This window comes from Microchirus variegatus (assembly GCF_963457635.1).
Source record: "Microchirus variegatus genome assembly, chromosome: 13".
In the NCBI taxonomy this organism is placed as follows: Eukaryota; Metazoa; Chordata; class Actinopteri; order Pleuronectiformes; family Soleidae; genus Microchirus; species Microchirus variegatus.
In genome coordinates, this window is record NC_139814.1 from 10,037,364 (window position 1) to 10,053,447 (window position 16,084).

At 38.6% G+C, this 16,084-nt stretch overlaps 1 protein-coding gene across 1 annotated transcript in view; it reads right to left on the reverse strand.

Annotated features, from left to right (window-relative positions):
• The window catches only part of slc44a4 (solute carrier family 44 member 4), a gene marked incomplete at its 5' end in the record, with an annotated part of 55,270 nt that extends 41,420 nt beyond the window's left edge, over positions 1-13,850 (reverse strand). The window contains 2 exons of the mRNA XM_083899468.1: positions 4,526-4,574; positions 13,805-13,850. Of these exons, the coding sequence (XP_083755594.1) occupies positions 4,526-4,574; positions 13,805-13,850 (95 nt within the window). The remainder of the gene's footprint in view (positions 1-4,525; positions 4,575-13,804) is intronic.
• Between the last annotated feature and the right edge of the window lie 2,234 nt (positions 13,851-16,084).

Here is a 16,084-nt window from a genome sequence, read left to right on the forward strand (position 1 = left end):
TGTAACAAAAGTGTAAATAAAACACAGAGGCACAAAGATACAAACATGAAGACACAAAGACACAGAGAGGAACAGGTGTAAAAAAGTGTTAAAAAAAAGACACAGAGACACAAAGATACAAACACAGAGACACAAAGATACAAACAGAGACACAAAGACACAGAAACAGAGAGAAACAGGTGTAGAAAAGTGTCAAAAAAAACAGAGAAACAGGTGTTAAAAAGTGTAAAAAAAAAACACAGAGACACAAAGATACAAACATGAAGACACAGAGAGGAACAGGTGTAAAAAAAGACAAAGATACAAAGACACAAACAGAGAGACAAAAAGACAGAAACACAGAGAGGAACAGGTGTAAAAAAAGTGTTAAAAAAACACAGAGACACAAAGATACAAACATGAAGACACAAAGACACAGAGAGGAACAGGTTTAAAAAAGTGTTAAAAAAACACAGAGACACAAAGATACAAACACAGAGACACAAAGATACAAACAGAGACACAAAGACACAGAAACAGAGAGAAACGGGTGTAGAAAAGTGTAAAAAAGAAAATCTGAGAAACAGGTGTAAAAAAGTGTAAAAAAAACACAGAGATACAAAGACACAGAGAGGAACAGTGGTAAAAAAGAGTGTAAAAAAAGACAGAGAGACAAAGATACAAAGACACAAAGATGGAGACACAAAGTCAGAAACACAAAGATGGAGACACAAAGACACAGAGAGGAACAGGTGTAAAAAAGACAAAGATACAAAGACACAAACAGAGAGACACAAAGACACAGAAACAGGTGTAAAAAAAGTGTTAAAAAAACACAGAGACACAAAGATACAAACATGAAGACACAAAGACACAGAGAGGAACAGGTGTAAAAAAGTGTCAAAAAAAGACACAGAGACACAAAGATACAAACACAGAGACACAAAGACACAAAGACACAGAAACACAGAGAGAAACAGGTGTAAAAAAGTGTAAAAAAAACCACAGAGACACAAAGATACAAACATGAAGACACAGAGAGGAACAGGTGTAAAAAAAAGACAAAGATACAAAGACACAAACAGAGAGAAACAGTGACAAAGAAACAAAGAGAGAAACAGGTGTAAAAAAGTGTAAAAAATAAACACAGAGAGAAACGTGTAAAAAAAGTGTAAAAAAAAATCTGAGACACAGGTGTAAAAAAAGTGTAAAAAAACACAGAGACACAAAGATACAAACATGAACACACAAAGACACAGAGAGGAACAGGTGTAAAAAAGTGTTTAAAAAAAAGACACAGAGACACAAAGATACAAACACAGAGACACAAAGATACAAACAGAGACACAAAGACACAGAAACACAGAGAGAAACAGGTGTAAAAAAAGTGTAAAAAAAACACAGAGACACAAAGATACAAACATGAAGACACAGAGACAAACAGGTGTAAAAAAGTGTTTATAAAAAGACACAGAGACACAAAGATACAAACACAGAGACACAAAGATACAAACAGAGACACAAAGACACAGAAACAGAGAAAAACAGGTGTAGAAAAGTGTAAAAAAAACCCAGAAAAACAGGTGTTAAAAAGTGTAAAAAAAAAAACACAGAGACACAAAGATACAAACATGAAGACACAAAGACACAGAGAGGAACAGGTGTAAAAAAAAAGTGTAAAAAAAACACAGAGACACAAGGATACAAACATGAAGACACAAAGACACAGAGAGGAACAGGTGTAAAAAAGTGTTAAAAAAAAGACACAGAGACACAAAGATACAAACACAGAGACACAAAGATACAAAAAGGGAGACACAAAGACAGAAACACAGAGAGAAACAGGTGTAGAAAAGTGTCAAAACAACCCAGAGAAACGGGTGTTTAAAAGTGTAAAAAAAAAACACAGAGACACAAAGATACAAACATGAAGACACAGAGAGGAACAGGTGTGAAAAAAAGACAAAGATACAAAGACACAAACAGAAAGACACAAAGACACAGAAACACAGAGAGAAACAGGTGTAAAAAAGTGTTTAAAAAAAGACACAGAGACACAAAGATACAAACATGAAGACACAACGACACAGAGAGGAACAGGTGTAAAAAAGTGTTAAAAAAAAGACACAGAGACACAAATATACAAACACAGAGACACAAAGATACAGAGACACAAAGACACAGAAACACAGAGAGAAACGGGTGTAGAAAAGTGTAAAAAAAAATCTGAGAAACAGGTGTAAAAAAAGTGTAAAAAAAACACAGAGACACAAAGATACAAACATGAAGACACAAAGACAAAGAGAGGAACAGGTGTAAAAAAGTGTTAAAAAAAAGACAGAGACACAAAGATACAAACACAGAGACACAAAGATACAAACAGAGACACAAAGACACAGAAACACAGAGAAAAACAGGTGTAGAAAAGTGTAAAAAAAACACAGAGACACAAAGATACAAACATGAAGACACAAAGACACAGAGAGGAACAGGTGTAAAAAAAGTGTAAAAAAAGACACAGAGAGACAAAGATACAAAGACACAAAGATAGAGACACAAAGTCAGAAACACAAAGATGGAGACACAAAGACACAGAGAGAAACAGGTGTAAAAAAGTGTAAAAAAAAAACCCACAGAGAAACAGGTGTTAAAAAGTGTGAAAAAAAAAGCCACAGAGACACAAAGATACAAACACAAAGACACAGCTGTAAAAAAAGACACAAAGATACAAAGACACAACCATGAGGACACAAAGACACAGAGAGGAACAGGTGTAAAAAAGTGTAAATAGACACAGAGACACAGAAACACAGAGAGGAGCGGGTGTAAAAAAGACACAGAGACACAAAGACACAAAGACACAGAAACACCGAGAGAAACAGGTGTAAAAAAGTGTAAAAAAAAAACCACAGAGAAACAGGTGTTAAAAAGTGTAAAAAAAACAACAACACAGAGACACAAAGATACAAACATGAAGACACAAAGACACAGAGAGCAACAGGTGTAAAAAAAAGTGTTAAAAAACCACAGAGACACAAAGATACAAACATGAAGACACAAAGACACAGAGAGGAACAGGTGTAAAAAAGTGTTAAAAACAGACACAGAGACACAAAGATACAAACACAGAGACACAAAGATACAAACAGAGACACAAAGACACCGAAACACAGAGAGAAACAGGTGTAGAAAAGTGTCAAAAAAAAACAGAGAAACAGGTGTTAAAAAGTGTAAAAAAAAAAACACAGAGACACAAAGATACAAACATGAAGACACAGAGAGGAACAGGTGTAAAAAAAGGACAAAGATACAAAGACACAAACAGAGAGACACAAAGACACAGAAACACAGAGAGAAACAGGTGTAATAAGTGTTTAAAAAAAAGACACAGAGACACAAAGATACAAACATGAAGACACAAAGACACAGAGAGGAACAGGTGTAAAAAAGTGTTTAAAAAAAAGACACAAAGATACAAACACAGAGACACAAAGATACAAACAGAGGCACAAAGACACAGAAACACAGAGAGAAACGGGTGTAGAAAAGTGTAAAAAAAACAGAGAAACAGGTGTAAAAAAAGTGTAAAAAAAAACACAGAGACACAAAGATACAAACATGAAGACACAAAGAGGAACAGGTGTAAAAAAGTGTTAAAAAAGACACAGAGAGACAAAGATACAAAGACACAAAGATGGAGACACAAATTCAGAAACACAAAGATGGAGACACAAAGACACAGACAGGAACAGGTGTAAAAAAGACAAAGATACAAAGACACAAACAGAGAGACACAAAGACACAGAAACAGGTGTAAAAAAGTGTAAAAAAAACACAGAGACACAAAGATACAAACACAGAGACACAAAGATACAAACACAGAGACACAAAGACACAAAAACACAGAGAGAAACAGGTGTAAAAAAGTGTAAAAAAAAAACCACAGAGAAACAGGTGTTAAAAAGTGTGAAAAAAAACCACAGAGACACAAAGATACAAACACAAAGACACAGCTGTAAAAAAAGACACAAAGATACAAAGACACAACCATGAGGACACAAAGACACAGAGAGGAACAGGTGTAAAAAAGTGTAAAAAGACACAGAGACACAAAGACACAGAAACACAGAGAGGAGTGGGTGTAAAAAAGACACAGAGACACAAAGACACAAAGACACAGAAACACCGAGAGAAACAGGTGTAAAAAAGTGTAAAAAAAAAACACAGAGAAACAGGTGTTAAAAAGTGTAAAAAAAAAAACACAGAGACACAAAGATACAAACATGAAGACACAAAGACACAGAGAGGAACAGGTGTAAAAAAAAGTGTAAAAAAACACAGAGACACAAAGATACAAACATGAAGACACAAAGACACAGAGAGGAACAGGTGTAAAAAAAAGACAAAGCTACAAAGACACAAAGATAGAAACACAGAGAGGAACAGGTGTAAAAACATGTAAAAAAAGACACGAGACACAAAGATACAAAGACACAGACACAGAGACACAAAGACACAAAGACACAAAGACATAAAGACAGATCACCTTTTGGCTATGGGTCCTCTGAAGTCTCGGTCAAATTGAGCAGATTCTCCTGGAAAAGAGAGGAGAAAGTGTCTATGTGAAACCTTTACTGAGAGCTGGTGTCGAACATTTGTAAAAGCACTTGATTGAAGACATCAAAAATAACAGGGTTCTCAAACTCACAATATGACTTTAACAATAACAGTGTTTATTTTGGTCTGAAAGAGAAATAAGTCATCATAACCTGATATGAGATTTTATAAGCAATAAAGAGGGAGGAGTCACATCTTTAACATCTTTACAACATAACGACTGTGAGACAAGAGCTTTTATTACACAACAAGTGTCACCATTGTTTCCTGGAACACAGAGACACACAAACAACACAATCAAATGATCCAACACTGCATTATTGTTGGTTAGTCAATGTACAGTGTCACAGCTGACGTCTGTGTTAGGACACAAGTATGTATTTGAATGAACTTTGAATTTAAAGGAGGAGACACTGAATGGAAAACCTGTTTGAGGCTTGACCACTCAGTATCATGCTCTTCTATTCACTAAAGTCAATTCTACATCTATTATTATTATTAATATATATACATAAACTCAGCCATGTAAGACATAAGCAGCATCTTTAAATGCTAATAAAAAGCCACAGTTACAGTTTTTCTCCATTGGTTTGGCTCATTTCTTGAAACAGAAATTACATTCTCAAAACAACATGGACAAATCTCCAAACCACTTCGCAGTTGTCCACAACAGAATTGCATTTCTCATTAATTTATCAAATTGCAATAGACATCTTTGCAAATGATTAAGTACAGGTAGCAAACAGTTAGCACAGTTAGCCTTCATTTAGCACAGTTTCCAAGTGAATAGATCTTGTTGATCTAAACTGATTATCAAAGTCTCAGTCTAATGGTTGTTCTCTGCAAAACATGTCAGCATCATTTCATTGTGTAAGTCATCACTTGCACAATAGTGTGTTCAATTGTCAAAATCAGTCAAGAATATAATACCATGAATACCATATATGAATCTCTTGAAACATTTCATAAATGTATCATAATTGACACATTCTTTGATCGGATCTGTCATCTAAGATGTGTGAAACTCCTCCTTTGTTAGCAAAGTTCTATTTTCACCTGACCTTGACCTCAATTACACAGAAGCTCCACATTTTCTTGGACCACCTTCATTCTGATTTGATCCCTGAAAATGAGAGGTCTGGTAGGGCCTCACCTACCAAAGTATGCACTTGTTCGACAATGTGAATTTCCTCCTTGGGCAGCTCATCAGATCCTGGTTCACTACTTATCCAAGGATGGTCATGGTGTTCCTACCACCTTACTCTCCTTTCCTCAGTCCTATTGAAGAGTTTTTCTCCGCTAGCCGGGAGAAAGTGTATGAGCATCAGGCTCAAAATCAGAGGTCCCTGCTCCATGTGATGATATTACAGGAGATCAGTGCAGGCTTTGGTTGTGACATGCACGCTGTTTCTGTCCTCATTGCATCACAAAGGAGAATATACTCTGTGATGTGGATGAGAATCTGTGGCCAGACAGACAGCAGAGTGTGGATGGCCAGGAGGGTGAGGACAGAAATGCCCTCAAGAAATGTTAGTTTTGAATCTCCAGCTTTATTTTGTTTATGTGTTTATATGACAGTATATTGTATATATTGTATATATACTATATATATTTTTACTCTGATGTATGGAAGTTAGTTTATATCTGTGAATAAAAATGGTTACAATTTCCTCCAGTATGAGTGCAATGTGTGATGTCAAACCTTGGAGGGTACTCTTACCATAAAATCCTTAAAAAAAAAATCAGTATTCTACACAATTGTATTCTGTTAGCATGACTAAAAAACTAGTACAGTAACCATTGTCAATGAAGAACTGGGCTAAGACTGAGAGGTGGACATGAGGGATATTTCAATGGTCCTCTGCCATAGCGACAAAACATCTAAACATTTTGACTTGCAGTGCTTACACAATGCCAATAGGACAATGGATTTTGGGGAAACTGACTATTGATATGAGAAAGAAATTGAGTTTTGACACATGAGTGAACTGTTCTGGGAGAGATATGAGGTTTTGCAGGTGAACCATGGTGTTGTGCTGAATCATCCTGTTTATTTTGTCAAAAGCACCAAGAGCGTGGAGAACATCCGGTCTGGTTTGAGAAATGAGCCATACCAATTGAGAAGGATCTCTTGCATTTTGGTGACACAGACTATTTATATGGGAAAGGAATTTAGTTTTGAAGCATGAGTGTGTGTGTGTGTGTGTGTGTGTGTGTGTGTGTGTGTGTGTGTGTGTGTGTGTGTGTGTGTGTGTGTGTGTGTGTGTGTGTGTGTGTGTGTGTGTGCGTGTGTGCGTGCGTGCGTGCGTGCGTGCGTGCGTGCGTGTGTGTGTGTGTGATTGACTGGTCCACAGATCAAATATATGCTGAGCACTCATTTGAATAGCAGCAAATGGAAAGAGCGAGTCAACACAGTCAGGAGTTCAGAGGAGGATCCTCATGTTCATACAGGATCCACTACAGTGGACACAAGCAAAAACACACCAATATGAGCCATGAAAGACACAACTGTGTCACCATAATGTACACACATAGGTTAACCTGACAATCTTTAACAAACTGTACTGACACAATCACATGTTTGGCCAAACTGTCCAGTCCTACATGAGGCATTATTAACAAAGGTTTATAAACTAAATAAAGGAGCATGTAGTATATGTACATGTGTGAGTATTTTTGATAGAGGATGATTGTGTTCCAGGGTTCTATTTACAACCCTATCTGTGAGTGAACAGTCTACATGTTCTACATAGATACTTGAATACTTATATATATATATATATATATTATATTTATGTATGTATATATATATATATATATATATATATATATATATATAATACTGTTAGACTTTGCCATAAGAAATATTTGACATTGAAATTTTCACTTATGCTTCTATTTGCAACAAATTGATTTAAGAGCAATTCCTGTTTCCTTATATGGTCATGGTGTTTTCAACAAGGCATTTTCCCTTTAGTGGATCATTGTGTGGAAACTCTATCAGGACATTACAGTTTTGACATTCACCCATTCACTCAATTCACTCATTCACTCATTCACAATTCAATAATTCACCCATTCACTCACCCATTCACTCATTCACCCATTCACTCATTCACTTCTCCCCCCAAAGTCTAAATACATTACAGAATACACAATACAGAGTTGCTGCTTCATGATTGGCTGATAAGATTAGATTAGATTAGAGATAATATGGTGATTGTTCCTACATCTTTGACATGATATTATGATAAGAAATGTACCTGACACTAGATCATCTGAAAGAACAACAATGTGTGTGTGTGTGTGTGTGTGTGTGCGTGCGTGCGTGCGTGTGTGTGTGTGTAAACAGGTATGAGAAAAAAAAGCAGCGTGATGCCACCAGTGTCAGATTTCAGCTCTGTGAGGACCCTGCTATATGTCTCACACTGTGACTTACTGTGTCTCACTGTGTCTTACTGTGTCTCACTGTGTCTTACCGTCTCACTGTGTCTTACTGTGTCTCACTGTCTCACTGTATCACTGTGTCCACTGTGTCTTACTGTGTCTCCCTGTCTCACTGTGTCTCACGGTCTCACTGTGTCTTACTGTGTCTCACTGTCTCACAGCTGTCTCACTGTGTCTCACTGTGTCTTACTGTGTCTCACTGTCTCACTGTCTCACTGCTGTCTCACTGTCTCAATGGCTGTCTCACTGCTGTCTCACTGTGTCTCACCATGAACCAATGACTGTCTGTTTTATACTCCCATAAACATGCGTATGAAGTCTTTAAACCTTTAAACCCTAGAGTAGTCTTTTTATGGTGTAGGTCAGGTGAAGGTCATCACATGACCTTGAGGAGAAAGGAGTTAGTGACACAGAACGAGGAACAGGTTTTTCTTTTGCTGTTGTGTAATACGAGAAACCCAACGGAATGATGGATGACTGTAACAACAAAAAACTCAAAGGTAGGGGAAAACTAACCCATTCAACATGGAATGGGAAATAGTTTGTATTTATAAAGCACTTTTCTAGTCTTGATGACCACTCAAATATGCTTTACATTACAGTTTTGACATTCACCCATTCACTCAATTCACTCATTCACAATTCAATAATTCACAATTCAATAATTCACCCATTCACTCATTCACTCATTCACCCATTCACTCACCCATTCACCCATTCACCCATTCACTCATTCACCCATTTACTCACTTATTCACTCATTCACCCATTCACTCATTCACTCACTCCCCCATTCACTCACACTTTCATACAGGATGTCCCGATCCGATCATGTGGTTTTATATATGTATATATATATATACATACACACACACATATATATACGTAGATATGTATACACACACACACACAAACGAAAAAAAGTTGACATATAAATGTATTTATGATGCAAATTTAATATATAATAAAAAACATACAGAAATAACTAATTTAGAGCTAATGATTATTTTTGTAATCGATGCATCTGTCGATTATTTTAGCGATGAATGGTTTGGTCCACAAACTAGAATGATTTCTTTGTTTTATGGAGCAAAGAAACAGAGAAAATAAAATAATAAAAACATTTTACGAGGCTAAAACAATGAAAACCTTTTTTTTTAAACCGCTTCATATCGATAGACCACTGCCATAGACTGAAAACATTTCAGCTTTTACATCTGGATGTGATACACACCTTAGAATGTGAGCAAAAGTATTGGAAGAGATAAAAAGAAGGTTATAGGGTCTAAGTGTGGAGATGTGATCAGTCTAAAAGCAGACACCTGATGAACTCCTTTGTGTGTGTGTGATTCAGTAGACTTCTGAGCTGCCATCATGTGTTCCATCATCACTGTAGGTGAATGAGCCATGACATGACCTCCACCGTCTTTCCCAGATGACACATGAGCACATTGTGAGGATTCCTTTCCTCTAACTGTGTTAGGACATTCCAAATGGTTGTACTGGCTATGGCCGGTGTTTCACCCAAAGACAACCCCGGTTTTCATGTTGGATCCACTTCTAAATGCAGTCTGCACATGAAAAACCTATCCAATCTGAAACTGGGCGTAAATAAACAATGTAATATGACACCTGTCAGTCACATGTTCCAATACAAAAGCTGCTATCTTCTGAGGTGTGTATCAGCTCCAGATGTTAATACCTGCAAGTAAAAGCTGAAATGTTCACTTTTTTGATGTCAAAGCCAAATGTTATCAGTCTATGGCAAAAATAAAGGGATTGGCCTCACTGTTCACACAATACACAATATATATACATGTATATACATATACATGTATATATATATATATATATATATACATGTATATACACATATATACATATATACATATATATATTATGTATACACACTACACACAGGGCCGTTTCTAGCTGTTTCGGGGTCCTATGCGAGATACTATTTGGGGGCCCCTATCTTTTTCTGATTACCCCACAAACACTTACATGCTTTGCAAATATATGCATAATGAATGCATCCAATACATGCAAATAAAGACAGGTACTTTTAATTCTCAAAAATATAATAAAATATGAGTCTGAACTTGCAGTTTGGGGGCCCCCTGGTGGCTGTGGGGCCCTATGCAGCTGCATAGTCCGCATATAGCAAGAAACGGCTCTGACTACACATCATACTTTATCACATTATGTGAGTGTGTTTACGTGGCCTGTTAATATATCATTGTTCCAACATGTACACAGGGGCTACATTTACTGGCTTGTATTGTTCCTCCTGTTTCCTGAAGCAGCTTTAAGAAATTCTGTGGTCATTGATTTGCAGCAAAAGCCACAACCTGACTCAATTATTCAGCATGTGTACGTATGTAACACAAAGTGTGTAACATTTGTAACATCCGTGAACAAACTCAGAGACACCTTTCACAACAGAATCATCCAACTCACTAAGCTGATGAATCAGGAAGCAGTTCTGTTAAAACATTTCTACTTCCTCATGAGGCTGGTGCAAAGGTCACAGGGAGGCTGATAATTATTATTTTAGAACAGACTTTAAACTGTGAGCTCAGACACACTTGGAGTCGCCCTCTTATCACCTCATCACCTCACCACTCTACTGTTTTCATAAGTTATTTGAAGAGAGATGTGAAACCCAGTTTGGCATTTACTTCCAGGGAGGGTTTGTTTTCTGGAGCTTTGCAAAACCTCCCAGAGTGTCAACAGTCTAGAGTCACACAGATGTAGAGTATGGATCAAACACCACAGAGAGTCAACATCAGGGGATTTCATGTATGAATAAACATGCATTTGACAAAAGAGACGTCTGGAATATGTCTGCATCAAACAACAGCAAAATCTTAAAAAACTAAAGATCAGGCTTTTCTTTCACAGACATTTGGTCAACACGTGTGGAAACAACATGTCATTCAAGTTTTATGTTGCAGCTGAATATCCCTCACTTTTCACTCTTCACTTACAAGTAGAATCTATTGATGCTTTTCCCCCACAGTCCCTGTTTCTTCTTCTCCATCAGTGATAGAACCTGGTACCTGCTGTTTTTCTTCTTCTCCATCTGTGATAAAACCTGGTACCTGATGTTTTTCTTCTTCTCCATCAGTGATAGAACCTGGTACCTGATGTTTTTCTTCTTCTCCATCAGTGATAGAACCTAGTACCTGCTGTTTTTCTTCTTCTCCGTCAGTGATAGAACCTGGTACCTGCTGTTTTTCTTCTTCTCCATCAGTGATAGAACCTGGTACCTGATGTTTTTCTTCTTCTCTGTCAGTGATAGAACCTGGTAACTGCTCTTTTTCTTCTTCTCCGTCAGTGATAGAACCTGGAACCTGATGTTTTTCTTCTTCTCCATCAGTGATAGAACTAGGTACCTGCTGTTTTTCTTCTTCTCCGTCAGTGATAGAACCTGGTGCCTGCTGTTTTTCTTCTTCTCCATCAGTGATAGAACCTGGTACCTGATGTTTTTCTTCTTCTCTGTCAGTGATAGAACCTGGTACCTGCTCTTTTTCTTCTTCTCCATCAGTGATAGAACCTGGTACCTGATGTTTTTCTTCTTCTCCATCGGTGATAGAACCTGGTACCTGCTGTTTTTCTTCTTCTCCGTCAGTGATAGAACCTGGTACCTGCTGTTTTTCTTTTTCTGCATCAGTGATAGAACCTGGTACCTGATGTTTTTCTTCTTCTCCATCAGTGATAGAACCTGGTACCTGCTGTTTTTCTTCTTCTCCATCAGTGATAGAACCTGGTACCTGCTGTTTTTCTTCTTCTCCATCAGTGATAGAACCTGGTAACTGCTGTTTTTCTTCTTCTGCATCAGTGATAGAACCTGGTACCTGCTGTTTTTCTTCTTCTTCATCAGTGATAGAACCTGGTTCCTGGTGTTATTCTTCTCCTCCATCAGTGATAGAACCTGGTACCTGCTGTTTTTCTTCTTCTCCATCAGTGATAGAACCTGGTACATGCTGTTTTTCTTCTTCTCCATCAGTGATAGAACCTGGTACCTCCTGTTTTTCTTCTTTTGAATCAGTGATAGAACCTGGTACCTGCTGTTTTTCTTCTTCTCCATCAGTGATAGAACCTGGTACCTGCTGTTTTTCTTCTTTTGAATCAGTGATAGAACCTGGAACCTGCTGTTTTTCTTCTTCTCCATCAGTGATAGAACCTGGTACCTGCTGTTTTTCTTCTTTTGAATCAGTGATAGAACCTGGTACCTGCTGTTTTTCTTCTTTTGAATCAGTGATAGAACCTGGTACCTGCTGTTTTTCTTCTTCTCCATCAGTGATAGAACCTGGTACCTGAGCGCGACGCCTGCCACAAGAATCAAACTGAACAATGGCGAACTGTAGGGCTATAATTACAAGTCCAAGAACTCCAGTTGCAGGCGCATTGCGGCTCTTTTCAAATTAAAAGAGCATAGTTGATTTTTAGACGAAATTTCAGGGCTTTAGTCGACCAAGAGTTCCTTTGGTTTTACAGCCCTAGTGAAGTGTAGATCAGTTAAAAAGATCTCTAAAATCTCATCAGTCTGGTGTATTCTGTGAAAGCATTGCTTCTTTCATCATAAGCTCGTGTCGGGTGGTTTGTTTGATTGTCGTCACATTTTTGTGGATTTCTTTGTCCTTAGCGCACACTTTGTGTTCATGTTGCGTGTCGCTCAGTGTGCTGCTGCTTGTAAAGTCTGCAGACGAGCTTCACCTCCACTGAATCACGTGGCGTAAAAGGCTTCATATGTCGAGAGCGACGCTGCGACAAGGAGACTTCAGGAGGGAAATAGGATTGTTTCTTTGTGAAATAAAATGCAGTAATGAGATCACGTTGTGAATCCAGATTGTGACTGTGACGATTTATTGTGCAGCCCTAATTATAACGGACTGTGTGAACATTAAGTGACATTCAAACACTCAGCTGATGAACAGGAAAAACTCTCAGGTTTTTGAAATTCAACGTTCACTCTGTCGTACGACGAGATTACTCTAGCAATAAACCACAAAAATCAATGTATGAAGACATAAATGTCTGAGAGTTGAACTGAGTTCAAAGTCGATCTTCTCCGTGTTGTGACCTCTAAAATCCATAAAACAACCAGTGTTTAAAGTAAAACGTGACACTTTGTCCTCTATGACTTCCTTGTTGCTGAATATAAAACTCGGATCACTGACTGTCCCTTCCTTGTTTTTGTTGTGTATTTATTCAAATGACCTGTGACCTCCAATCACATGCTGAGGCTGTTATTGATGTAATAATCTATTCGTCTGCTTCTTGTTCTACACACAGAGACGTTCTTCTTAGTTAATGTGACACAGAAGTGTAGACGAATAAAACTCCTCTTCCTTTGTTCTTTTGTTGTTAAATGTTGTTAAATGGCAACATGTTGTTTGTGTGCTTTCTATGCTGTATGCACTTTGTGTAACAGTTGATATCAGAACTATCTCTTTATTTATTACACATGTACATACACATTTCTCTGATGTAACGTGGAGACAAAGTAGATCCAGTAAATTATGATATCAGTGTGTGTGTGTGTGTGTGTGTGATAAAAAGTGTGTGCACGCCCCTGCTACAAACACTTGTTTAAATTCTCATCCTTTCATTTGTGAGCATTTTCCAAACATGTTGAATACAAGCACACTAACGAGTGTAAATGACACGCATTTGAGCGAGTTTGTTGTTGGTTGGGCGCGTCGTTGCTCGAGTAACTTTACGGTAACTAAGTATTCAGTGTGGATAAACTCACCATACTCGGAGTCCGGGCTCGTCTCCTCTTTCTGTTTTTTACCCATTCCGCGTCTCGGTCTTGTTCAGCTTGAAAACGGAGCGCAGATCCGGGGACAGATCCAGAGACGGGGACAGATCCAGGGACAGATCCGGGGACAGGTCCAGGGACAGATCCGGGGACAGGTCCAGAGACGGAGACAGATCCGGGGACAGGTCCAGAGACAGTGACAGATCCAGAGACAGTGACAGAGACCTTCTGTCTCCTTACAGAAAAACAGCAGTAACTAAAAGAGAAATCTTTTCACTTCTCTTACCCCCAACCCCCCCCCCCCCCCACCCCGGCGCTTGTAACTAGGCGGTGACAAGGGCACCTGACGTTTGGATGAGCACCTGCGCGCGGTGTCAAAGATCGTCTGTGTGGCAGGAGGAGCACTCACTTGTAACAAAGGACGGTGAAAGCCTTCAATCAAAGCAGCAACATCACAAAGGAAAAAGATTCCATCTTAGATTCTGCACTCTTCTTTCATCACCATAGGAAATGAATAGCATTCAATTACATTTGATGTGATATGTTCTGCTTTTCTTTGCTCCATAAAACAAAGTCACCATTCAAACTGAATCACCAAAAACACGAGATTTAAGAAGGTTTAGGAAACACTGATCAACTTTTAAAAAGTTAAACCCTGGCGGCAGAGTGAGACCTGGGGCAAAACAGTATTTAGTTGGCCACCGATTGTGCAAGTTCTCCCACTCCCACTTAAAAAAGAAAAAATGAAAATGTGAAAAAATCCTGGAAATCACATTGTAGGACTTTTAAAGAATGTATCTGTAAATTATGGTTGAAAATAAATATTTGGTCAATAACAAAAGTTCAACTCAATACTTTGTAATATAACCTCTGTTGGCAATGGCAGAGGTCAAACGTTTAATGTAGATCTTCAGCAGGTTTGCACACACTGTAGCTGCTATTTTGGCCCATTCATCCATGCAGATGCTTCATGCTTCTCTAGAGCAGTGATGTTCTGGGGCTTTAAACTCCTGTGGGGTTGAGGTCTGGAGACTGGCCAGGCCACTCCAGGACTTGAAATGCTTCTTACGGAGCATTACTTTGCGTTACGTTGCCCAGGCGTTGTGTTTGGGATCATTGTCACGCTGGAAGACCCATCCACGTTTCATCTTCAATGCTCTCACTGATGGAAAGAGGTTTTGGCTCAAAATCTCACGATACATGGCCCCATTCATTCTTTCCTTAACACGTATCAGTCGTCCTGTCCCCTTTGCAGAAAGACAGCCCCAAAGCATGATGTTTCCACCCCCATGCTTCACAGTAGGTATGGTGTTCTTGGGATGCAACTCAGCATTCGTCTTCCTCCAAACACGACGAGTTGAGTTTGTACCAAAAAGTTCTGTTTTGGTTTCATCTGACCACATAACATTCTCCCAATCCTCTTGTGGATCCATCCATATGCTCTCTGGCAAACTTCAGACGGGCCTGGACATGTACTGGCTTAAGCAGGAGGACACGTCTGGCACTGCAGGATTTGATTCCCTGTCGGTGTAGTGTGTTACTGATGGTAACCTTTGTTACTTTGGTCCCAGCTCTCTACAGGTCATACACTGGGTCTCCCGTGTACTTCTGGGATTTTTGCTCTCCGTTCTCATGATCATTTTGACCCCACGGGATGAGATCTTGCGTGGAGCCCCAGACCGAGGGAGATTATCAATGTCTTATCATGTCTTCACACCAAGCTGCTTGCCTATTGTAGATTTACTCTTCCCCACCTGGTCTACAATTTTGTTCCTGGTGTCCTGGTGACAGCTCATTTTAATTCATCATTTTAGAACGTGCACAATTGGTGGCTGCTGACTAAATACTCATTTGCCCCACTGTTTGCTCTATTATCACTGCCCCCTGCTGATGAGATGATGCGATAACACCCCCAGACACGCACACACACGAAGAGAGACAGACGGCAAAAGCCCAAAGAACTCATGAGCCAATTTATTACATTAGTTGTGACAAAGGAGAAAAATCTGTATAAACATAATGAAAATAAGACAAACACAGTGGACTCTCAGGTCCTTATGGAGTACAAAAATGTTTCCATTCCTAATGAACAAAGTTCAAACATGAGATACACTAAAAACAACTTTGTATGTACACAATCAAATGACCTGTTTTCTTCAAACATGTTAACAATCATGTTATAAAAAAAAAGAGCACCACACATCACATACAGGCATTTTTTTCCACTCTCACTGTGCTCGTGGGAAACCAAAAGCTCCACTGTTCTGGCTG